Genomic DNA, 25,509 nt, shown 5'->3' on the forward strand with positions numbered 1-25,509 from the left:
CATTTCATTTTGAAAAGGCAATGTGACTTTGAAGCCCCAACACTATTTGCCATAGAGCTGAGGGATGACAGATATCCCACTAGCTCATGATCTACTGTCACAACAAATATAGTTTTCTTGTCACCACCTACAAATCCCAGGACACAACTGCTTTTCCTCCCTCCCTCCTGTTTATCCCTCCACGTCCAACTCCACATTTCTTCACCCCACCTGCTCTGCCAGAGCTCCCGGCTGCTTCTCTCACAGTTGCTGCTGCCGAGTTCCTCAGGAGCACCAAGAGTTTCCTGAGCTCATCTGCAAAGCCCCTATCCTTCTTTAAATGGCTTATTGCTGTCACGCTACTAACTGCAAGCAACTGAACATACCTCAGCTTTTTATAAAATAAGAGAAAGAAAGAATGAGTTTCTCGGGTAAATCCCAAGATGAGTGCTGTTGCAGGGAAAACTCACATTTGGTCAGGATTTCACTGACACGCACAGCTGATTTTTATTGGTATCAATGGGAATCTGCATAAGAATCTGACTTCTCTTGCAAAGCTTAAAACAGGGCAAGGAGATAACAACAAAATGAAGCTCATAAAAAAAACTAGAAGAAAATTATTACAACACTGACAGAGGTAATTCTGCGAACAATCACCATGTCATGGTATTGGACCTCAAGTTTGCTTCCTACTGCTCTGGCTGGGAGGACTTTTTATACAGAGGTACAGCTGTCCTGAAAACATTCTCCAGACTCCAGCAATGGCTGGCTGGCTGGCTGGCTTCCTTCCTTCATGTCAGGGTCCTCAAGACCTTACGGCATAACTTTCCAAGACCCCCCCCACCATCCATACATGCCCTTGTCAGAACTCCACCTTCCTACCTCACATCCAGTTTGTCAAAAGGAAATTCTCAACCTCAGCCACTTTACTCACAAATGAAAGATACAAGCAATGCCTAACGAAATTACCACCAAATTACTTATTCTCAAGCCTTGAAGCAGTATGAACTGTATGGTGAACATCAGCACCTAAACTAGTATGAAACAAGCTTTATACCTCTATGGAACAGACTTGTTTGCTCATGAAGCTGTAGTTCTGCTTCTGTCGCATGTTTTATGTCCTCTTTTGGACTTGGGAGAAAAATATGTTTTAGTGCTTGAACTGGCTAACTGAATATTTCAGTAATTAGGCGGAGTATCATCTGCCTTCCTGCAGATGTGTAACCCTTCTAGGACTAGATTAACCCTTTGCACTTACAATATTAGCAGTCACACAAATGGTATATAGAGAAGCTATTCAAAATAACCCACATTCTCTGCTATCCTGCTGGTCACCCTTGGGTTTTATTAAGGGTGAATTGTAATCATGTGAAAGATCTTGAATCAAGATAGTAAACTTCCCACATCTTTCCTTTCATCAGCAAAAAATGTACTGCATTAATAAGAAAAGTCACAACCATGTAGCCTTGTAGTCACCAAATAAGCGTAGTGCCATTATATTTCTCAGAGTGTTTGGTTTTAAAAGAGGTCTGTGTTCACAGGGTACAGAACACCCAACTTTCACAGACATAAATACCAACAGTCTACCCAGAAGCAATTCCCACCAGGGAATTTCTCCACAGGTCCCTAGAGGGCAATGTATCTAAGTAAAATGTGGAGCAATGAGCCTCCAGAAGAAAATCAGCGAAGGAGAAATCCTCCCAAACTGCAAAACCAGGTAAGAATTAAACTCAGCAGATATTTCTCAAGGCAGTAAGAAAATATGTCAAATGTATGGTGCAAGTGACTCCCTGAATTGTGTCAGAAATGACCTTCTGGCAGCAACCAAAATTCCAATTCAATTCCACTGTGTAGGCAAGTCCACCTGAGACTTGAGGTTGGATGGCTGGAGTGGGCAGCAGCTCTGGAGGAACAGCTCTCTCATCACCAGACTCATCTCCCCTCCCTACCCAACCTACCGTCACCTCAGAGATGCATCCATAGGTGTGTGCAGCTGACGCAACAAAACCAAAGGTGACTTTGCTCCTCTAAGCATTACCACAGAACAAGCAATGGCCTTATATTTTTAATAACAGTAACTTCAAGAAGCAGACTCTGTAATCAACAAGAAAATGCAGGTCTGAAATGGGAATCATCAAAGGCCACTAGTGTCAGAGGTTATGTGGAGGGTAATTAGCATGGAGCTGCCTTAAAGCTTGTATGTGAACCCACAGTCTGCTCCCGAGGACCACGGGATGCAGACATAGCACAGAGTTGCCTATAATAAGTTTCTTCCAAGCCCTCACTACAAGACAGGTTAATATGGACAGGGCAAGAGAGTCTCAGCTAAGAAAAGCCTTTAATAAAATGTTTTACAACCACGTTACACTATGGCTAAGCAGGCATGAGTTACAGCAACCTCCTTTCATTCACTAATACTTAATCTATGGGCAATTCCACTTCATAAATGAACCTAAAAGAATACAGAAGAGCTTTCAGGCAGATATAATTTGTTCTAGATTTATTAGGGCAACACAGCAATTCATAGATCACCACCTGAATTTCAGAGCATAAATGTGGTTCCACCGTGTGCACTGGAGAAGTCTCTAAACACTTCCCATACAACAGGAAAACCCGAAATGACATCACCAAACCTTGGGCAAACGTGCTATATTTCTGGATGCCAGTCACAGCAGGGCCATGGTTGTCTGTACACTGGGCCAAACCAAGACCCTGGAATCATGTGCGTTCACACCATAAAGCAGCTTGTATCTCAGCCAGGAACAACACTTCGGACTTTACTCCAAATTAATCCTTAATGAATGACCAGGCGTTCTGACCCTGCAGGACATTTTGTCTTTAGGGATATTTTCCTCAGCCTAGGAAGTGAAAGAGTCATCAACAATAACTGAACATCCTGCCTCCCCTGCAGTTAAGTACTAAATCATTACATTCCTGTGATTTTTCCTTGTCCCCACCATTTATGATGGGACAGGGACTCAGAAAGGATGAGCATATGTCCAACTTTGCTCTGGAGCTGCTGTAGCTTCATGGCCATGTGGTTGTTTGCTTTGGTCTATGCAGAACTTGCCTCTGCCTATGGTGTCAGCACAAAGTGCAATAAAAAGTAATGTGCTTTGCCTCCCAGATTATCTACCTATGGTCTATGTGTTACTACAGCACTCTGCCCAACCAAGACTGCCCAGACGAGGAGAAAACTCCGTCTCTTCCTAAGAGACAAGATGTGACCGTGTGGGGACAGTGAACGAGGTTATCTTGGGACAGGCAGCGGAGCAAAAAACAAATTGCATCAGCATGGGAAAGGATTGGCTAGGAGCAGAGGGTGTGTGGGGAACGCTCCCAGACAGAGAAAAGCTCAGGATAAACAGGGGGAAAGCGGCTGGACAAATAAAGGCCTCGGAAATGCAAAGAACTGGGCCACGCTAATGAGGGCAGCGACACTTCCCTGCCAGCAGAAAGCTGGGGAGGGAGGAGGGAAAGGAAAGGAAAGCTGGACACAGTGAGAAACTGTGGAAGACTTGCAAAGAGAGCTTGAGAAAGTAATCTGAAACCTCAGTCTGATGGAGATAAACAGTACGGTTGGTCAGGAATTTGGTGGCAGGGTTTCTCGTGATGAAAGTTCATTAATGCAAAACCTAGGAGGAGTGCAACCAAGGTGCCAAAGAGTCCTCTATGGGAACAAGGTGTGGTGGAAACAGAGGCTGCCCTTGCCCCAAGGAGCTTCCAAAGTACACTTGGGCAGCTGCAAACAGCAGGAGGAGATGAAGCGGCACCATCAGGCTGGTCTCTGAACTCCGGTCCTCTCAGTTTGGAGGCACCACAGGACTGGAGGCAGTTTTAAAGGAAGGTGTGCCTGGAAAAGAATAATGGGATATTTCGGCAGATGTTTATGGGGCACAGAGAAAAGGGCTCACAAAAGGGGAAATATGACAGGGCTCCTTTGAAAATGTATCAGGGGTGAAAGTTCAGCACGATGGACTAATTGGAGAGAGCTGGGAGTAACTGTTTCAATAATATATGAGATGTAAAAGAGGGTGAAGGACACATGAGGAACGATCTTGCAGTGCAACAGTCTATATCTCAGGAAACAGAAGAGACAGAGCTTGCCAACAAACTCGTAAACAGGAGGGGAAGTACTGCGATTAAGTTTCCATAACATGCTGCCGCGCTTTTTTTTCTATAGAAAGCACCCTTTGACAAAAGCCTTTAAAAAGTCATTGTTACCCTGAAAATATCTAGAGTTAAAAAAATAATTGTAAAAACTCTAACTTGCTATTGCTGTGCCCGACACTGTTGGTAGGATGCAAAACTCACAATTAGATCTACATTTTTTTTCTAGCTCTTCTATTAAGCTACTACATAAATTCAAGCTATTCCCTTTACTGTCTGAACACCCCACCTGTAAAAGGGGTATAAAAACAGCTGTCTCTGTGACAGACATTAATGCTTTGAAACGCCCAGATGCAGGCATCTGTAAAAGGTGTTGAAAGGGGTCTTTTCTAGAGGCATTGCCGCACATTCTTCCTCCTATTTTCATTTATCTCCTTTTCGCTGTTGAAGAGACATCTACAGGTTTTAGTTGTAATATGCTGTCATTTAAATGTCTATCCAAGCAAAACAAGAGACTCTCATTACCTTAAGATACACTAGGGCGAAATCCCTACTAACCTGGGTAAATGCATCTTATAGATTGCAGTATTTTATGGGAGCTGTATCAACACTTTCTCACATTGTGCTTCAAGACAGATGCCAGCAGGGAGAGCTCTGGGTTTTGGTGGGAACTTCTCTAAAACCTTGTGGTAGCAAACTCAGCCTACTTTATAATCACACACACAGAAATCCTTGTGAAGTCCCCAAGGCTTTGTCTACCTCTGCAATCTATGCTTTGACTTTAAATTCTTGTTTATGGACATCAGTCATAATTTCAATACTAAGTACTTCTTATCCCTACACTCACTGTATTTAAGCCATTTAAATAGTCAGTTCCTTTTAGCCATTTAATTCCTTCCCCACCATGAGCCATATAGTATGTGTTCACTCAAATGACTGAGGCTTTTTTTTAACTTCTCTACACAAACACTGTGATTTTGAGTTACTTCATACAACTTTGTAATACTCCAGATTATTTTCCCTTTTATGAGCTATGCATAAAGTAAGCATATATATATATATATATATGTTTGTGACTGTTCTGGATTTCCAATGGTTTAATTAGGAACACATTATGCTGCAACATTTTGCAGCCGTATATTCTTTTTCTAGTTTGATTATTAGATGGAAAATTATTGAGTCCTCACTGGTGAGTATTCCTGTGCATGCTAGTATTAATACAAAAGCTGTTTATGTTGCAGAACATAAATTGCCATTTAGTTACATTAGAATGAATACTAGATGGGTGTCTGCATATATATATATATATATACACACATACACATACACACACACACAAACATACTGACTTCTTAACTAACCTAACCTGTATAAAGTGCTTTAACATTTTTGTCTGGATAGTGCCACAGAAGTGCAAGTTGTTACATTTTTCAGCACTGAAGTTTCAATTGGAAAACGAATGTAAGTGAAAGAAATCTACACAAAAATCTTCCACATACTTACACTTTAGCAACCAGGAAAATCGATCCAAATATACTCACCACTGTAATACTCCCTATTCATGTACAAAGCAGCATTTGATTTCAGCATGAAAGCTTTAAAACCAGACCTTTCTTCCCAGAGCGAATAGCATTGCCGGGACTGCCATCCAGCGGTGAACCAAGGGCTTCACAGATGATTGAAACTGCAGGTGTCAAGGCTGAAAAAGATTAAGAATAGCAGCTAATAATGATGCTGTCACTACCAAAGGTAGGAATAATTTCTTTAGCCAGCTTCAGATACTATTGATAATGTTTAAATAAAATACATTTATTTCTTTTTCCAAATGTAGCTGCACAAAAGCAACACTTTGTACTGACTATGCAAAGCAGATAAAATGAGGCTTGTTCAGTCACAGTCCAGTAAACAAGCTGCAGTTGAACACAGGTCTTAGATGCAGCCAAAATATTACAAGTCTGATTCCCTGTTTGCACTGGTCTGTCTCCATTTGATTTGGTTTATCCAGGTGTTAGATGAGACAGGAAAATATTTAAAGTCATTATGTGTTTCTACTGCTTTTTAAAATATTAGAGGGAAAAAACTTCCTCATACAATGGAAAATTATTCCTCCTTAGGCTATGAAACCAAAGGACAATTTAAATCTCTTTTCTTAATAATTTTGTTAAGTAGCAGTGGTTTGAGCATTGTGTGCCTTGTGTACCTTTAAAAAAGCTCTGATGGAACATTCCATTTCCCTGGTTTTACGAGCTTTCATATTTATTACTTTGTCTACTGTGCATATGAATCTTGGTATTTGTGACAGATTTTTCTTAGTTTGTTCCATTGTGTACATACCATATGTTGTCTATGCTCATAAAACACTCAGTAATTGTATGTGCAGAAAAAAAAATCAACTTACTTGCTAAGAAACTTAGGAACTTTCAGGTTATCCCTGTAGAGGTGTTTTTAAATCCAGCCCCAGGAAACAATTGCCTCCTTAGAGATGTGATGAAGCTTTGGCAGGATTCTCAGATGTATTTGGCAGTTAGCTTCTATTGATTTAAATAAAAATTATGTACCTGAATTCCAGCAGGATCTTGGCTTGACTGCTGTTGATGCAGATTTTGGATACAGGAATGCCTTCCTTGGCTCCCTAGTGCAATGCCTGGGGATGCAGTAGGATTTTTATTGTTTTCAGGATGAGTCATGCAGGCAGCAGCACAACAGATGGTGCAGAGTGTAGAACAATAAAGACAAAGACATGAGACAGCTAAGAGAAAACTGGAACAGTCAAAGGAACAACCAGAGGTTGAGAGGGGCTGAAAGGATGAGAGAAGCCAGGAGGTTGAGCTTTGCCATGGAGAGCAGGAGGTAATGAAGTGTGGAGTCAGTGCAGGGTGAAGTAGCTCAGACAGTGGTCAATAGGGAAAATTAAAGGACCTGTAGTCAGAGCAGAGGAACAGAGGTAGGACAGCCAAGAGGAGCAAGGCTGATGGATCACCAAGTGGCTGGTGAGGCTGAGTGGTGGGTTTTGGCGTGATAAAAGAGAAAGTACCAGAGGAAGAAGAATAAGGAGGAGCTGAGGTGACTGATAAATAATGTTAATACCCTTTGAATCCAGAAATACCACAGCTGTTAGAAGAGAGAAATCAAAACCAGCAGCGATGTCCTGAAACTCAGAAGTCTAAAATGACAGCAAAGAAACAAGGCATGGCAGCTGCTGAAAGACAAGAGCTTAAAGCCCTCGAAAAGAGCTCAGGCCAGCAGCAGGTCAGCAAAAGGAGATGAAACACAGTAGTTTAGAGCTGGTGTAACAACCACCTATTGCTGAGAGAGGCAGACACTTGGGTAAAACACCAAGGAAATGAAATTCCGCAGGTGAGTGAAGCAGTTCCTGAATGGAGAGATCTGGAGAAGCCCGTGTAATTGACAGGTGTGTTGGTGTCTTACTGCTGCTCCAGCTCAGTGAAGGTAGAGACGTGGGTAAAGCTCCATCAGCACAATACTTCCTAAAAATGTCACAGGTTTCCTCCACCCACTCATCACCCTGGGCAGACACCCAGCTGTAACACATTTTAGTGAAAGACTAACATGGAAATTAGGAAAGGAAAAGGCCTTAAACATTCTTCTATACATTTCTATTTTCCTTACCCCAGTAGCTAATTCATTTTCTGTCCTGGCAGCAGGCAGTTAATGGAGCTACTTTCTGCTGTCATGTCTAGGTCATGCAACTACTCCATTTTTTCAGACTGAATCAAGGCCAGCAGGATTCTGTCCTACAGCTGCACCACAGGGATGTTTTCAAAGGACAGATTTAGTTACTTACAAAGACCTTTCCACAACTGTTTTTAAAGACAGAGTGTCAGTGTATTGAAGGTCAAAAGTTTTGTTCTTACCCATGGAATAACAAAGATGGGCAGCTGCTGGAAGACACCTCAAGAAGCCAGTCACTCATCCCAAAACAAGGCCAGATGTATCTGCAGATTTCAACAGGCATTTGCCAAGCCTGTTCTTAAAGCTGCACACAGCAGAAATTCCTTCACTGCCATAGACCCTCAAGTCCAGTAGCCAACGATTTCTCTCTCAAAAATATGTTTCTAGTACTATCCCAACTCTTTCTTGCTGCTATTTAAGCTCTATCTACTACTGACACAGCAACAAAATTAGTCCATTTCTTTCTACACTTAGTTTTATGCCTCATATACTCTGTAGTTAAAACTTTTGCAAATATCTCAGTGTGATGTTGTATTGGTGCACAAAAGACAAACAGTCCTCTTCAGCTTGTGGTCCAGCAGAACCCAAGGACTTACTCTGAGGAATCCACATCTCATCAGTTACTTTGCTTGAATAGCATCGGTATTTTGCACTCCTTCCTAGAAAGAATAAACCAGCCTACTTTTTGGGGGGTACTCCTTCTGATTTGTTAAGACCACTATGCATCCTAATTCTGCCCTCCCAGCGGTTTCTGAGGTTTATGATTTCTGCTAATTTAGTATGTACTCCCTACTCGATCCAGGTCACTGGCTGTTGAGCAAAACTAACCACAGGACAGAGCTCAAAAATAAAATACCTTTCCACTTTGATAAAAGTATATCAACTAATCAGTAAACGCTCTCTGAAAATCATTTTCAAAGTACTTTGGCATTCAGCTTATAGTTGTTTCAGCTAGGCCAAGTTTCCAGAACATTCAAAAGAGTATCAAAAGCTACAGACTAAACATCTGCTTTTCTTTTATCCACGGGGCCCATAACTGTCATGTATGGCTTTTTCTTCAAATAACTTATTCTTTAAAAATCCAAGTTGGCTACTCATCTTTTTGCTATTTTCTTCCAGGTACTTAAAGTGCTTCTCCCAACCCCCAAAACATTTTCTTCAGACTGAAGTTGAGCTTATTTTTTTATTATTCCCCATCACTCACACTCTCCACTCACATTTAAAGACAGATGAGGTACTGGAAGGCTTAATATAGTGAACGTATTACCTGTCATCCAGGAGCTGTCAGGAATAGCTAAAGGTTCTGAAATTGTTTCAGCCTGTCTACTAAGGAACATCGAAAAAGTTAAACATTCATGGTTTACTTTACAATAACACAACCAGGCTGAGTTCTTCCAAAACTTTTCTTTCCCTGTTTCCAGCTAAGAGTGTACAATTACCACAGTGACAAAACAATACCCGTCCCCACATCAACATTGTGGTGAAAACTGATACAAACATAAAAAAAAGGAGAAAATTACAAATGTCAGTTTATTGCACGCATAAGGCAGTAGATGATATCATATTGATCTTATTTACTCACAGCTAAATATGATTTCTTGCAGCCTGCAGGTAGAACACTCTAAGAGCTTTGACATTTATAGAACCCATATGAGGTAGTTACGTGATGAAGTGAAACTCCTCCTTCTAGGCGAAGAACATTAGCAACTAAACTGATATCACAAAACAGAAGCCCGGCAAATTGCCCTATTGATTCAAGCTACTAGCTATGAGAATGTGGTGCCTCACATCTCTATCACCAATTAGAACATGGTGCAAGTCAGACATGCTTGACTCCCATTATAGTGCCACAGCTGTTGCTCTAAAATGAGCTCACGGTCTCAGTCCAGGTCTTAGCTGATGAGTATCCATGTCGAACAAAAAGGACATGAACATAATTCATTCTTACCAAAGAAACCAAATCAACTAGGAACTCTCATTTTTCTAGTAGCTGCTTCCCATGAAACACTATTTATGTAGAGTTCAATGCATTAGTTGTATTTTCTTGCTGTTACTGAAATCCAGCTTTCTCCAACCATCAGTATAGCTGAGAGGCCTCAATGTGACTGCAGAGCGTTACAAAATGTTCTCTTTCTGAGATTCTTACAATTGTTCCATTTCCTTTCTTGTAATGGTTTCAACCCTCTTTAACCATGTTCTGGAAAAAAAACATCCCAAAGAAACTGCAAAGTTGAGAAGCAGCAATGAGAAACTCTAAAAATAGGTCAGAGCTATTGCTGCAACTCTTTTTGTGAGGAAAACCGTAACAACGAAGGAGAAATACAACAATCACATTCACAAATATGTAATACTGATTATGATATCACAGACATTGCTATGTTGCAGGAAAACAGTTTCCATTGTATGTAGCATTTCCACATGTCAAGAATATAAATGAAAATTCCTGTCTTCCCCATACCCACATTGGCTCCCTGTGTTGGGAACAGCAGAAGAAATCCAGGATTCTCAGTTTCTAAGACTGTAACTCTTCGGAAGTCTAATATCTACTGCTTCCTAATTCATATATTAAGAACACAACCATGTATATAAAATACACAACTGGAATTGGAAAACAGGTAACTATAGCCACTATATCAAAGAGTATTTTCTGAACAAGCAACCAGGTTTGCAAGTAGTTAACTAAAGCACTTTCAGCCTCCTAAACAAAATTCTGTATATTTAAAATCAGAATTCTATAAATTAGTAAGGAAGTCTAAAGGCTGTGCTTAAAAGTATTCTGCATCAGTCTAAGAAAGGTGTCAGTTTTATATCAGGCATCAGTGTGGACTACTTCATACCAGTAAATAAACTTACCTGTAAAAAATATTTTAGGTTTTAGTTAACAATTTCACATCTTTAAAAAGCTGGTATTTGGACTTACAAAAAATGTGATGCTTATCTTTACCAGCGAGAGCATTTATCAGTATCTCCTCAAAATGGCTGAAATGTCTCCCTTCCTCCAAAAATTGCTTCAATGGCACAGGACTTCCAAACCCGCCTTGATTCTTGGAGAAGTAAGGAGGGCAGTCAGTAGAAATCTTCAAGGCACAGAAGTCAGCCGTCCCCATGTGCTGAAAGGCGAGCCAGCAAGGAAGAAGACTGGCCTGGCTTGAACAGATAGTTTTGGCTACAACTCAGGAATAAAAAGAGAACTTAGGACCTGTGGAAGAAGGGGCAGGCAGCTCAGGAAGACTCCAAAGATATTATGAAGTTATGCAGGAATAAAACTAGAAGGGCCAAAGCCCAACTAGAATTGAATCTGACCACTGCTGTAAAAGACAATGAATGAAAAGTGTTTCTATAAACACATTGTCAATAAATGGAGGGGGAAGGAGAACCTCCACCCTTTGTTGGTTGAAGGGGAAACATAATGACAAAGGATGAGGAAAAGCTGAGATACCTGAAGTCTTCTTTACTTCAGTCTTCAATAGTAAGACCAGTTGTTCTAAGCGCAGCCAGTCCCCTGAGCTGGAAGATAGGGATGGGAAGCAGAACGAAACCCCAGTAATCCAAGGGGAAAAGGTCAGTGACCTGCTACACCACTAAGACACACACAAGTCTATGGGATCCACCCAAAGGTATCGAGGGAGCTGGTAAAGGTGCTCAGCAAGCCACTTTCCATCATTTATCAGCCGTGATCATCCCTCTGTACTCAGCACTGGTGAGGAGACTGTACCTCAAATCCTGTGTTCAGTTTTGGGCCCCTCACTACAAGAAAGACATTGAGGTGCTGAAGAGAGTGCAGAAGAGGGTGATGAAGCTGGTGAAGAATCTAGAGCACAAATCTTACAAAGCAGGTGATGGAGCTTGGGCTGTTCAGCCTGGAGAACAGGAGGCTGAGGAGAGACCTCATCGCTGTCTGCAACTGCCTGAAAGGAGGCTGGAGCATGGAGGGGGTTGGTCTTTTCTCCCAAGTAACAAGTGATGGGACAAGAGAAAACAGCCTCAAGTTGTGCCAGGGGGGGGATTAGATTGGATATTAGGAAAGACTTCGCCACCAAAAGGGCTACTAAGCATTGGAACAGGCTGCTCAGGGAAGTGGTTGAGTTACCCTCCCTGGAGGTGTTTTAAAAAATGTGTAGATGTGGCTCTTAGGGATGCGGTTTACTGGTTGGACTCAATGATCTTGTGGGTCTTTTCCAAACTAAATGATTCTGTGTTACTGCTCAACAATTTGCAGAAATCTGGGAAAAGTATTGGGGTTGAAAAAAAGTCTGGTCTTTTTTTGATAGGTGTTTTTCAGCTTAATTCAATTAAACATAATAATAACAGCATAGATTGCTAAGGCTTCACATATGTATATATACACACTAATTTTCAAAAGCTACACAGGTTAAATATCTCTTCCTGACCAGATTAGCTTGGCATCACCACTCAGAGATTATACTGAAGCCTGCAGAGTGGCCATAGTTTCAGTATTTTCTCCAGCAACAGAAAACCAAGACCTCTACACTTCAGCATCTTTTTGTTGCATTTGGAAATAGGCCAAACTGCTGTTTTTAATCATGGAAAGATGTGTTCCTGTAAGCTTTGCTTTACCTTTATCACAGTGCTTCAGCTTTGTTTTTAATTTCCCACTTCACAATCTAGTTCAATTCACCCTAGAAGGTAAGAGCATCAAACACTGATGTACATTGTCACTAGGTAGAGGAAGTTTTCTTTCAGTCACTGAAATACTCCTATTACTATCCTAAACTCCCACAGTAGAGGCCACCTGCTGTTACCTATAAAGAACAGCAGACATTTACAGAAAATACCAGCTGTTCTGTAATTGAAAATGGGATTCCTATAAGACACAACAATACCTCTTTTTTGCAGTTCATTTGACAGCACTCAGCAGAAATTTTACCTTGGGTGATCAAGAAGCCTCCAACCCACATCCAAAACGAACCAATCTCCAGTTGTGCTGACATCCTCCTACCTAGCACGCTCCTAATTTCTGGGTGGTCTGACTTCTGCTCTGCATTTGTTTTCCTGGTTCTCTCTCTGTTTCATGCTTTGGCAGAGGATCATACAAGATCTAGTTTGCAGCCTGTGACTGAAGAAACATAAGGGATTATTTAACTTTGTTGCAGACAATCATCATCTTTGCCTTATTCTCCCAAAACTATCTTCTGTCTTGCAATTATAAATCCACTTTATTTGTTCCAAGCTATGTCATCTAGCATGCAATTGTAACCAAATGCATCTCGCAGACCACAGACATTAAAACCACCGTCTAAGGGTACACACGTTTAGCATCAGCTGCAAACTTGTAGGCTGAAGCTGAAGCGCAGTGGGACAAGCACTGAGCTGGAGGGGTCTCAATTATACTCGGTGAAGTGACTTTCTGGTTTGACTTCCCTCTCAGATGTATTAAAAAGTTGATTTATGTATCCAGTTATTTACTTACATAGCATCAATACTCCCGCTTGAAGGTAAGCCTGTGTCTTACCAAAACCAGAGTGACCAAAAGGAAACTGCTTTGAAAAGACTAGAAACTTTGCAGTTAAGAGCTTCATAAAACAGCTTAAGTTACATTAAACCTTAATGACAAACATGTAAGACCAGCAAATGCCGAAGTCACATAGTATGTAAGAATCAGGGAGTGGAAGTGACATATCCCAAGGGCAGATGATTAACAGCTAGCTCAGAAATGTGATTAAATATGTGAACAGTAATACTCACTTCACAATTACAAGAATAAATAACATTTCTCACTGACAATTATTATATGGATGAAAATAGCGCTTCAAACACAAATGGCTTGCAAAACAAAAAGAGACATTTATGGAGATTCAGAGATCTTTTCTTCCCCCAGAATGCCATACGTTAATGCAACGTGATTGTAACATTCAGCCTTTTAAAACAAAGACAAAACAAGTGTGAGCCTCATCTCTCACACAAAAAAAATCAGCAGCTTCAGAAGTAAATTTTCTTGGCGACTGATAACCATAGTTCATTTGGACACAATACAAGTTCATGGAAAATACAACGCTTCTTATCCCTGATACCAAAGGAAAAAAAATATCATTATCCAATAGTGAAAAATAAAGCTGAAATGATGTGGTCACGTTATGGTATGGCATCTCAAGCCTGGATGTACAACAGGTCACGCACACAAGAAAAAGCTTCAAAAACTGCATAGAATTCAAATAATCTTGTAGAAAATAAGTTTTATTTGGCTCCTTTCATACACTTTCTCAAAAAGAAATGAACATTCATACATTTTGCCTTTCCCAGTGCACGGCTGGATTTGCTCGCATAGAGCCATTAATATCAAGGCAAAAGGTGCCTTTGAAATAATTTCAGACACATTGTATTTTGACTGTAAAGCATCCAAAGTTACTAATTTTCTAATTATAAGTTGGAAAGAAATGTTTCAGGTGTTTCTTCTCCAATTCACACATATAATTGTCCCACACAGGGAAGAGGGATCAGACCTGCAACAAAGAACTGTCAAGGCAATGGCTAATCCTTGTTTCAGGTAGAGCTGAAAATAGGTTCACTATTTCATACTGAGTTGGGATATAAAACAAAAGCCCAGCTAAGTAACTTGCTCTTTCCAAAAACTCTAAAACAGAAATGATAGAACATTGTTTCAAAACTACAAATCAGCCATTGATAGCGAGAGTTTGTGTGCAGAGAAAGTTCCCTTTCCCCGGTTGTTTCTCATGGCCAGGTCTCTTTCCTGTTGGTGGTGGCAATGGAATTTGTTTCTTGCTGTTTCTTCTTAAACGCTTCATGAAGAGGAGTAAATCCAGCTTGCTTCATGTATCACAAGAGGTACTAACCCATCAAGTAACCCCTATAGAAGAAAAATAAGTTAGAAAAAAAGGTTAGTAAACACAGGCAGCACCTCCTCAAAAATCAAGAGCCGTACCGTCTTAAAACAAAAACTTCAGGCTGCCAAATCTCTGCTGATTGAGGCTATTTAAAACAACAAATCCTGTCCAAGGTACAAACTGGCCAGCTTAACTGCACGTGCCTTCCTCAGCTGACATTCTTCAATGAACACTAAAAACAGATTAGTCTGTTCTCAATCCAACTTTGGTAGTTGTTTGGAATTTTTGAAGCCCAGGTTACACCCTATGAAAGGTTCTTTATTTGTACTCGTTACACAAACCACCAGTGTTATGATATTCAGTATAACCTGATGTTATCTGGCACTCAACACAACTCTTGTCTCTTTTTCTCTTCCACTTCTCAGATGCCCTGTTTCTTTAATGAGTTTATGGAAGAGAAATGTTAAGACATGTACTCAATGAAACAAGGAAATATAGATCAGGTCCCTAACCCTGCTGCCAGGGAACCCACCGCTTCTGTGTGATAAAACAAAATTATTATCTACACCGCAGAGGGAAAAATATTTAAGAGGAATGACTCTCATTGTTAAGTCAACACCTCATGCAGCTACTCCAGAAATTAACTACCAGTAGCTCCAAACATCAGGTTTCAGCTAATCTAAATGAAATAGATGGCCTGAGAAATAAAAAGCAGAAAAAACCTGAAAATCCTGCATTCGGATTTCGCATAGCCTGGAAACTCCACATCTTTTCTACTTGTTGATCTATGAACATAGATGCATTAAAACATCACATGTATTGTATGCTTGAATTTTCCAGCAACAAAAAAATACCCTGGGACATCATCTTTACTTTAGGTCTGCTTTGGATGGTTTTGTACACTCGTTACCAGTGCCATCAGCTTTTCTGCTTCTGATCCCTCATGTACACCGTCACTATAACGAACTCATTTGCCTTTCTTCAAGGTTTTTGACACTTGCTTTTTCCTCAAAGCCCTACCTTGCAATTACTTTTGCTTGACCAGTAGATACTCCGTCTAACTTAAAATTCATTTTAAGTCAGACTCGCTAATCATATCTTCTGACATACTGGGAACTGCCACCTTTTTTTAGCTACAGCACAATTTTACAGTAGCTGGCCCCAAACGCACCCCACCTCATTCAAGATAGCTTGTTCCAAGAAGGTGCTAAAAAAGGCAAATTATAGCCAAACTGCAGATCTTTAGCATGCCTCATTGTATTTTCTGTTACTCTTAAATTTAACATAGGCACACATGGGCCACAAAAGAGAAGAAAAGCTGAAAAAATATTAAATCACTTACGGTAACTTCATCCTCATGAAAACTCTGGCCATGAAGAAGCTCAAAAGCACACTGACAAATCCAATAAAGAGCAGAAGAAACCTATTTAGCTTGGGGATATTTGGTGCATTGGATCGATCTAGAATTATGAATCCTAGGCCGCCCATTGTGAAGAGGAAGCTGGACGCGAGTCCTTCCATAATATACTGCCCATTTACTCTGAAGGAAAAAGGAACAGGGAGGGAAGGAAAGAAAAGAGAGTCAGAGAAAGATTAGTTTTAAAGAAACTATTTACATTTCAAACCCCATCTACTCAACCTGCCTTAGCTGTACAAATACACAGGATCACAAACTTTGATGGCGAGTGTGGAAACCGACATTACGAAATTACATTAAGGCTTTAATATGTAATTAATCTGTGGGATTGATAGTCTGCCAGGTGCCCAGTCAAGTCTACTTCTGGTTTTATACCTAATAGCATATACTAATGGCTACCACACAAGCTCATGAGTTTTCAGAAATCCATAGTCCAAAGTAGCACCTGTTTCCACAGACAACTCAAGGCTGTGACCCCTCGGCCACTGAGCTTTCCAAGTCTCATTTACATCCTGATGTTTAGGCAGCACTGCCTGAGTCCTTATCTCAGTACAAATCCCAACCAAAGGACTACATCAGCACATGAAGCACATCTACTGGTCCCCGCACATGGCAAAAGCAGTTCTTTTGTGCAGTATTTTTTGCTTCTGGCTTGCTAAGCCTGTGCACAGATTGTGGGGACCCTGCCTGAAAGTGCCCCAACGCACACTGCCGGCCTTCCCTCTTACAAGGCTCAGATGGAGAGATGCAGAAAGAACGTTGCACTTTCACCACAACTCTCCTGCTGCCCACAGTCACTGAACCTTTTTCTCATCCTTGTAATTAGCAATATTAGAGATCTCATAAAGTTGGCATGGATGAAGCTACGGTGGGTGCTAACACAGAAATGTAGATTATCATTACTGCCACATTTAATCTTCAACTTCATCCTCTTTCACATTGTTTTCACTGAATTGTACTAAAGTGCCATAAACTCCCTGTAATAGCCTTATTCATCTACACTGCAACGCTCCAAGCCAGTCTGAAACATATATTACACCTACTCCTAAACAAAAAACAGTGCATGAGGCAGGTCACAGACCTCACAGATTTAAAGAACTTTTTTTGTATTTAACTAAATTCAATGTAAATAGCAAGGGTTTGGAACAAAGAAAAATATTGCCAGCTCAACACATTTTTCTTACCAGACTTCTCATCTTTAAAAGCTTTAGAAGGACTGAGTTATTCTATTTCCATTGATTTCAATGCTGTTAAATTTTCTTATTTAAGTATTGGCAAACCAAGGACTGATGTAGAACAGATCATGACTTGCACAGAGAGCTCAAAAAAAAGTAGATGCACAGATCAGAAAGACACACTTATTCACTTGTGCTTAGGTGTTTGCAACCCGCTTGCCAGGGCAGACCCACCTGTATGCCAAGAAAGCTACCGGCCTCTGATGCCCGTGTTCATCTGTCATCGACCCCACGCTGGGAGGTTCCACAATCACATCATAGATAATCCCTGTGGAGAAAAGAGTGAGCGTCACCTTTCCTTGCAGCAGCCACCGGCAAGAACTGCCCTGACTCAGTGAGGGTGAGAGACACTGGCCCAGGCTGCCCAGGGGGTTGTGGAGTCTCCTTCTCTGCAGACATTCCAACCCGCCTGGACACCTTCCTGTGTAACCTCATCTGGGTGTTCCTGCTCCATGGGGGGATTGGACTGGATGAGCTTTCGAGGTCTCTTCCAATCCCTGACATTCTGTGATTCTGTGTGACCCCGCAGGGGCGCTCGGAGCGGCCCGAGGTTCGTGTTTTACAGGCGATGTGAGGCCGGACAAGGGGTCAGCAGCAGCGGCGGCCCTCCAACCCGGAGCAGGAGCCAGCAGCCCGCCCCGCACAAGCACAGCCAGCCCGTGAGGAGCCCCCCGCCCGCCCCGGCCTCACCTCCGGTGATGAGGAAGTAGGACACCACAACCAGCGCGTAAACCGTCATGGCCGAGGGCATGTGCACCCAGCTCGGCCGCTTCAGCTTGATGTTGGGGCACTCGAGCACGGCGAAGGGCAGGCGGTACAGCGCCTCCATGGCGGCGGTGCGGTGCGGTCCGACCCACAGACCGACAGCCGCGGCACCGCTGCGCCCTACCCGGCTCGGTTCGCCCCGCCGCCGCCGGACACGAAGGCGGAAACGGAAATTGGCTGCCGTGTCCTGACAGGGGTAAGTTAAGAATTTTTTTAAAAGCCGGTCTAAACGAAAACACTCAAAAGTGACCCTCCGGCAAAAACGATGCAAATAAAGCACATACTTTTCTTCTGCACAAAAACATACAGAAAAGCAGACCGTCCGCCGCCGGGTGATCTATCAGTCCTACTCACCTGCCAGGACCTAACAGCCCTGACGTGTCGGTGCTGGGTAACCGCGAGGAGCTTGGGGCGGGGCCAGGGGCGCGGGCTCCGCCCCCAGTCGGGTGGGGGGGGCAGCCACGTGGCCGCCCGATCCAGGTCCCGCGGGGCTGTCGGGCGCGGCCACGCGTGTGGGGACACGAGCGCTCGGCACCGGCCTCGCTTACGGCACAGCCGGGCTGCGGAGATACAGAGAACACAAACAGATCCAGCGCAGGCCGCGACCCTGTGTTTGCAGGTAGGGGGCCGGGACCCCGGTGCCCGCGGTCCCCATCCTGGTCCGCCGCCAGAGGAGACCCCAACACCGAGATCGGGGGGAGAGGACGTCAGACTTCTGAGGGCAAGAGGGGGACCTGGGGGTACACAGACCATCTTACACGCTCCTGTGAGCCTGCAAACACCTGACCTGCCACCCCCCCTCAGCTCAGCTGAGGGTCAATATGGAGAGGAGCAACCAGGTAACACACAGGACAAAAATTCCCCATTTTAAGTAGAAACTTGTCTAGTTTCTCTTGCTTCATGAGCAGGGGAGAGCCTTTCTTGAGCCGTTCCTGTCTCTTCCACACCTTTATCTGAACTGAGGTTGACTCTCCTGGCAGCACAGTGTCTCCTTCAAAAAAGGCACCTGACAGGCAGGGACAGAATCAGAACTCTAGCTGAAGAGAAGTAACAGGTCCATAATAAACAACAACACACACTCACGCACAGGAAGACCAATGCCTTTCTGCAGACATAATTTAACACCAGAGAGAGTAAAAACTGTCTTAACACCGACCCTTCACTCCAGGTTATGTGAGCACATTTAAAACTGCACAGTCCAGGTGAGCACACCCTGCCCCACTGCACCTCAGGGGTATCACGCCCCAAACGACCGCCCCATAGCTACACTACAGCCATCTGCTCAGAGAATTATTTTCAAAACTGCTAAAAAAACCAAAAAAATTAAGGGTCTTATGACCATTTCACTGACTCTTGGCCCTATACCTGCTTTTATTTCTGCCTGCAGTGGTGATAACCCCGCTCCTAACTCACACCCCAGCTGCCTTTCAGTGCAATCACATTATAATTAGCTGGTTTAAGTTTCAGCCCATGTGTCTGGAAAAGAAAGTCTCCCTCTCAGTGCAACATGCCTGTCAACAGATGTTTATGACATTTCTCCTAATTACACCGAAAGTATACTTGCCTTCTTTCCAAAAGCCCCAAGGAAAACTCCAATCTCACAGTTTTTAAACATAAAACAAGAGCACTTTGGGGACAGGTTAGAGATGCCTGCCCTACTTGCCATTTCTGCTTTAAAATCATTCTTCCAGCATGCAGAAGTACTGAAGTTTGTACTAGCCCAGGAAGACAACAACTAATAAAATTTTAACCTTGTAAACTAACTATAGTAACAGCACTTAAAAATGTCAGGGTACTTATGTTAGTCCTTTAATTAGCTACAGCCTTTGGAACAAGTTTTGGCATAATCCAAGCTGGGGAGAAAGAAATGCTTCATACTTAGAGCTGTGTGAGCAAGCTGCAACATTAATCCATTTTGAAAATATTAACGGAATTATTTTAATGACTTGGGACACTATGAAGAAATTCTTGGCGGGGTACAGCTCCTCTCACCCCCTGCAGCGTTAAGTCAGTTATCCTGGACCACAGCCATCCTGTCATCAAACCCAGGAGCCATCAACACCACCGTTCGTACGCAGATGACCCCAAGTGCCACCTTGCTGTCGCCAAAAATGCACGTCTTTTCACAATAACTTTTCTGTGACCTGTTTCTTGGCTGACTGCATAGCCTGACAAGCCTCAGAGCTAGGCATCATGTGAACTGAGGAATTTGCACACATCTCAGAGCCACAGCCTCAGCACACTCCACAAGGGATCTTAGGAACCTCTTCAAACAGCATCCTTGCTGCTCCTAGTAAGTCTGTGCAGACCGTGATTATTTCTCCTCCTTCCTTATTCCAGTGGTGGAGCTCATTACTTCTTGAAATAATAGTTACTGGTAAAAACAGATGCCCACTTCTTGTCAGATACTAAGAGTAGTTCCAAAATTCAGAGCTGGGGGTGAAGAATATTACTGTACCCATAGGAATGCAAGAACTATCCCAAGTGTGTTAAAGCACACCTGGGCAGCATTAGAAGCACAATTACAGTTCTCTCTACAAAACAGAATTGGGCAAAAAAGCAAAACAAGCCCACTTCTGCTTTTTACAACTGTTTTTCACATTACCACTACATCCTCAGGGATAAAACAACAAAATTTTGGTTCAAGTTTCAATAGCAGAGACTCAAATTCCTGCTCTAAAACCTAATTCTGGAAGCCATTAAAAGCCTGTCCTAGCTGGAGCTTGGCTTGTACCACACCTGTATCACACCTCTAACTGTGCTAACAGTTCCTGGCCCAGGAAACACCTAACAAACACAACAGCTGCAGCTTTCTTCCAGGAGATCCAGATGTAGCAGTATGCAACTGTCTGGTGGATACAGCACTGGCTTTGAGAAGTCAAAACTATTCCCCCCACCCTCAGACTAGGGTAACTATATTAGGTACTATTAAAGAAAAACATCTACATTAGGCCTGTAATAGTTCTCCTTCCTCTGACAATCTCTTCCAGTCTTTAGTCTTAGTCTGCTTTTGTTTCTTTTCTTTTTCAGACTAACTCCCTTCTGAGCCAAGTCCTCTGATTACTTCATACACAGCTGATGCCATGAAAACAAAACCAAAAAACATTTCCCCCTCCCCAAAAAAGAAAAAAAACATCAAAAACCCCAAACCAACCAACCAAAAACCTGCATTGTTTGAAGTTACTCCAATACCTCTACAGAACTGTGAAACAGAGCTGGGAGTCACGTTTAACCAGACCTCCTTCCACCTGCTTGATTTCCCTGTTCGCAGGCAGCACAAATCACAGCATCCTGACTTTCAGGGTTTGTTGCACCAAAACCCAATTCTGCATTACAGAAGCTGCAAGAAGCAGCTCCTGCCAGCTTTGACTAGCACGTGGAATGACAGGACACAAGAAAAGTGGAGCTTTCATTTATTGGGCTGAAAAACTACAGATAGATTCACTTTGACTTCTGGCTCTGTGCTTGTGCCTTCAACACTTTCACAACGATCTTCTGCTCCTCAATGAGAAAAGCTCGTTTGATTCTGAAAAAGAAAAACAACAACTTTAGGAGATGTATCCACTTAAGTGAAAACACAAAAATAAGACAAAGTTACAATTACTTTTGCTGGCTCCAACATTCACTGCACACGCGGTATTGGTTCCACAGTTCCACATAAAAAGGGAAACCTAAGGTAAGACCTGATGGCTGAACAGCAGAAAAATTAACACCTTCACTAAATTCAAAGGCAAAAAGCAAAACTTCTCACAGGCAAACTAATTCAGCTGTTTTTAAAGTCAGAATTGGTGTGGCCAGCTATGGCCAGCTCTCTTTTTCAGAGCTACAGAAAACTTTACATGAGTCCAGCCATCAAAACAAGAACAGCTTCCCTATCAGGATTTAAGCTTCTTTCCACATAAACAGAGAAAACCCTGGCAGGTCAAGTCTTGTCTAAATATGATTCTTTCTGGAAGACAAGTAGGGCTACCACGCAAGTGGACCTAAGTGACAAGTACTCACAGTAACAGCCCGTTTCATGATTGCAAGTTAAAAGCACAAATATACCACACACTCTTCTACCTTGGAACAGCAAAACACCATTCCATACGCATTTGGTATAAACCACTACAGTCACGGTACACAAAACTGACCAAAGATGCCTCAACAGATGCAGGAGAAAACCCACCAACTACATGGAAGGAGGTGACCGTGTTTTTCATTTTAGGCAGATTAAAGTATACTCATCTATCAGAAACAATCTACCAAGCTCCAAGTGTTTGGGAAAACACTCAGAAGAAAAATTGGCTTTTAACACAGAAAAGTTACGCTACGGACCTGCAGCTGTAACAACCTGTCGTCAGTGGAACCTGATGTGATTTAACTTAGAACTCACACCAGCAAAGAAAACAAGAACGCTAACAAGATTTGAACTACAGATGAAAAATCTGGCATTAAACCGCTAATTTCAGAGATCTGCTTTGATTACCATTCATAGAGGTGATGTATTCTTCATACTACACATTTTTTCCTCAAACTTGCCAAGTATAGGAAGTACAGTTGTAACCCAACTAAACTGAATTCAGTGAGGCCCAGCAAAGGCCATCTTAAAGCTTAACCACATAAATGTGCAACCAACATCTTTAAATCTCAAAGCACGACAAAGCAGCCAAAAGCTCAACTCATCTAACAGGAATATCTTTGCATAAGACAAAAGGACAAGTGAAGTGAAAAATCTTTACCATGGGGGCCGAAGATAAAATAAAAATCCAGAACGAATGGAATGTTTAGCACCAAAGCAACACTGCAGTAAGAAATCATGAACAAACTCTCCACAAAGGAGCTCCAAATTCAGTAACTAGCTCAAATCCAAGGGATGAAGATCACACATATCACGGCTAATGTGCCCCATGCTCACCCCCTCCACTCTACTACACCAATGTCAGACAAGTCTTCAAAATTTTGGCCCACATTATGAAAACAGCAAGATGCAAAAATCTCTTATGAAGTCACCCCAAGAATCAAGTTAGTTTTCTGTAAGCTTACCGGTCACGGACACACTTAGCGCACATGGAACCGCCATAAGCTCTGCTAACGTGCTTCTTCGTTTTTGACAGCCTCATGAGAACTTTAGGACGCACAGCACGAACCTACGGAAAGCAAAAGTGAGAAGTGTATCGTAAGATAGTAATTTTGGATTACAGTCATATCAAGAGAATTCAAAAAAGCAGTTAACACCTGAAGTTGACTATTCAAGATTCCAAAAGTGACTGAAGCCACAGATTGTTGTACGTGCCATCTTCAGCATTCCTGTGCTTTTCATTCTACCACACGGGCTCCTCAATAGATTCAGCATCAAAAACTGGTTTATAAAACAAGATGTTTTCCCAAGGGTAGGAACTGCTTAATGACTGACATTACTCAAGCATTCCCATCACTGTTAAGAGCAATGGCATTAAACCAAGAAAACATTTTGGAGAAAAATGTGTTAAAAACATTAATTCCTTCTTCCTAAACCTGAAAGTCAAACTTAAGTGTATCTGGTTTGGTTTTGTTTGTTTTGGGTTTTGTTTTGGTTCGTTTTTCTTTAAGGCCCACCTAACAGGTCAAATTTAGGCTTTTAAACCTGCTACAGAATCACCTCAGTCTAACTCTAGAAATCTCAACCAGTTACAACTTATAGTCCAAGAAGGTTCAAAAACAAGAACCACAAGCATTAAAAAAGCACTTACTCTTTAGGCTTTCAAAGCTTGTCTTACCAGTTAAGCTTCACAACATTCAGATAACATATTAAAGAAATAAGTTGCTCCAACAAGATTTCATCAAGGAACAGACATATTACTTGAAAAGGCTCTTCATGATGAAAAAGAAATTGCTGCAAGAAATATTATGCCAGTAAGTCTACTACTTACACCACGAAGTCTTCCTGGGCATATACCACATGCCGACTTTGGTGCCTTCCCTACTTTCTTGGTGTAAAGGTAAACAATCCTGTTCCCAGGTGTTCGGGACCTAAATACAGCAGAAAAATACTCAGTTACCATAACAATCAAAATTTAAACTTATCTTCCATAAAGATTGAAATTTTTAGAAACTGCATCTTACTTACAGTCTGGTCTTGTTGGAAGCTGTGTTGTAGGACAACCTACGGCGGTAGGTCAGGCGCTGAACCATTTTGTACACCTAAATTAGTCAAAAACAAAGTGGCACTAGTTTAAGCACTCAGCGTCCACACAGAAGTTCACGTATCACAGCATCAACCACACTGAAACACCAGGCCAGACCTGAACTGACAGCTGCTGCTTCTGCATTAGTATAAACAAAACAGAAGCATCTCCTTATCAATGAGAGCCAACACAACTACGTTAAAAAACAAGTGACAGTTGGTAGGAAGCAATCTGCACTTGAGATTCACCCAAACGGACTCGAATGCAGCTCAACATCCTCGTCTTGCCTGCATGATGTTTAACTGTTTAAAGATTCAGCATTCTGGTCGCACAAGCTTCGCTGGCAAGTCTGAGAACCGAGCAGATGCAAAAGCTCTTTTACTCCCTCGACCGACAGCAAACTGTGTTAATCGCACTCTAGGCCCAGACCGGAGCCTTCTCCGGGCACAGCATAACGCGACCAGGGCAGCGAAACCCGCCGTTCCCCGGAGCGCCGCCCCGACGGGGCGCCGGCCGCCATCAGAGCCCCTTGAGACGGCCCCCGGGGCCGGGGCGGGCACTGGGCCCAGCGCCGCAGCCCCCGGCACCGGGTCGGTGCGGCCCGGGAGGAGGCCTAGGGAGGCCCGGCCTCCCCGCCGCGCTGCTCCGCCCCCGCCCCCGGCCGGAGCGCGGGCAGCTGTGCTCCCGGCCCCTCACCACAGCCCCCCGGGCCCGCCGGCCGCCCCCACCGCTCGCCGGGCGGCGGATGGGGGCGGATGGGCACCAGCGGCCCTCGGGCAGCCGCCGCCATACCTGGAGCCGCCAGATCCGGAAGAGGAAGCAGAGGCGCGGGTCAAGGTTGAAATAGTGGCGCTCTGGAACACGGAAGGACTAGCGGCGCCTGCGCGCTGTGGCCCGTCTCCGAGCCCAAGTGGGGCGTGGGCGCCACCACGTTGTACGGAATGGAGGTGCAAGGGCGGCGCCATGTTGTACGGCTGAATCGAAGAGGGGCGCCGCTCAGCGGCGGAACTCACGGCCGTGCTCCGGAGGAGGAGCTCAGGCAGGAACACGATGATGTAAAACTTGCTCTGCTGGTCAGGTCAATGGTCCACCTGACCCAAAATCACATTTCCAAGCCATAGGTACCCGGGAAAAGTATAGTGGACACGGGACACAGCTAGTTGATCTTTCCCTTAATACACCCTCCCCACATTCAGCACCTTAGAAGATTCCTGAGCTAGGCTGTGTTTTCTTACTTTCATTTTAAATAGTCTCTGGTAAATCCCTTGAAAATGAAAAGGAAAGGAAAGGAAAGGAAAGGAAAGGAAAGGAAAGGAAAGGAAAGGAAAGGAAAGGAAAGGAAAGGAAAGGAAAGGAAAGGA

The 25,509-nt window shown here is 43.0% G+C and overlaps 2 protein-coding genes across 2 annotated transcripts; both read right to left on the reverse strand.

Moving 5' to 3' along the window:
• Positions 1 to 13,959: 13,959 nt before the first annotated feature.
• On the reverse strand, positions 13,960 to 18,185 carry OSTC (oligosaccharyltransferase complex non-catalytic subunit). Its single transcript, XM_021283089.2, has 4 exons — positions 17,928 to 18,185; positions 17,412 to 17,505; positions 15,928 to 16,125; positions 13,960 to 14,608 (listed from the first exon to the last, which is right to left on the reverse strand). Exons 1-4 carry the CDS (start codon positions 18,064 to 18,066, stop codon positions 14,590 to 14,592), a joined length of 450 nt encoding a protein of 149 aa, XP_021138764.2. The 5' UTR covers positions 18,067 to 18,185; the 3' UTR covers positions 13,960 to 14,589.
• A 3,213-nt stretch (positions 18,186 to 21,398) lies between these two features.
• On the reverse strand, positions 21,399 to 25,022 carry RPL34 (ribosomal protein L34). Its single transcript, XM_065062347.1, has 5 exons — positions 24,941 to 25,022; positions 24,091 to 24,164; positions 23,894 to 23,993; positions 23,028 to 23,131; positions 21,399 to 21,528 (listed from the first exon to the last, which is right to left on the reverse strand). The coding sequence occupies exons 2-5, from the start codon at positions 24,153 to 24,155 to the stop codon at positions 21,444 to 21,446; spliced, it is 354 nt and encodes a 117-aa protein (XP_064918419.1). The 5' UTR covers positions 24,156 to 24,164; positions 24,941 to 25,022; the 3' UTR covers positions 21,399 to 21,443.
• Positions 25,023 to 25,509: the final 487 nt, after the last annotated feature.

Source organism: Columba livia, chromosome 4 (assembly GCF_036013475.1).
Source record: "Columba livia isolate bColLiv1 breed racing homer chromosome 4, bColLiv1.pat.W.v2, whole genome shotgun sequence".
Lineage (NCBI taxonomy): Eukaryota > Metazoa > Chordata > Aves > Columbiformes > Columbidae > Columba > Columba livia.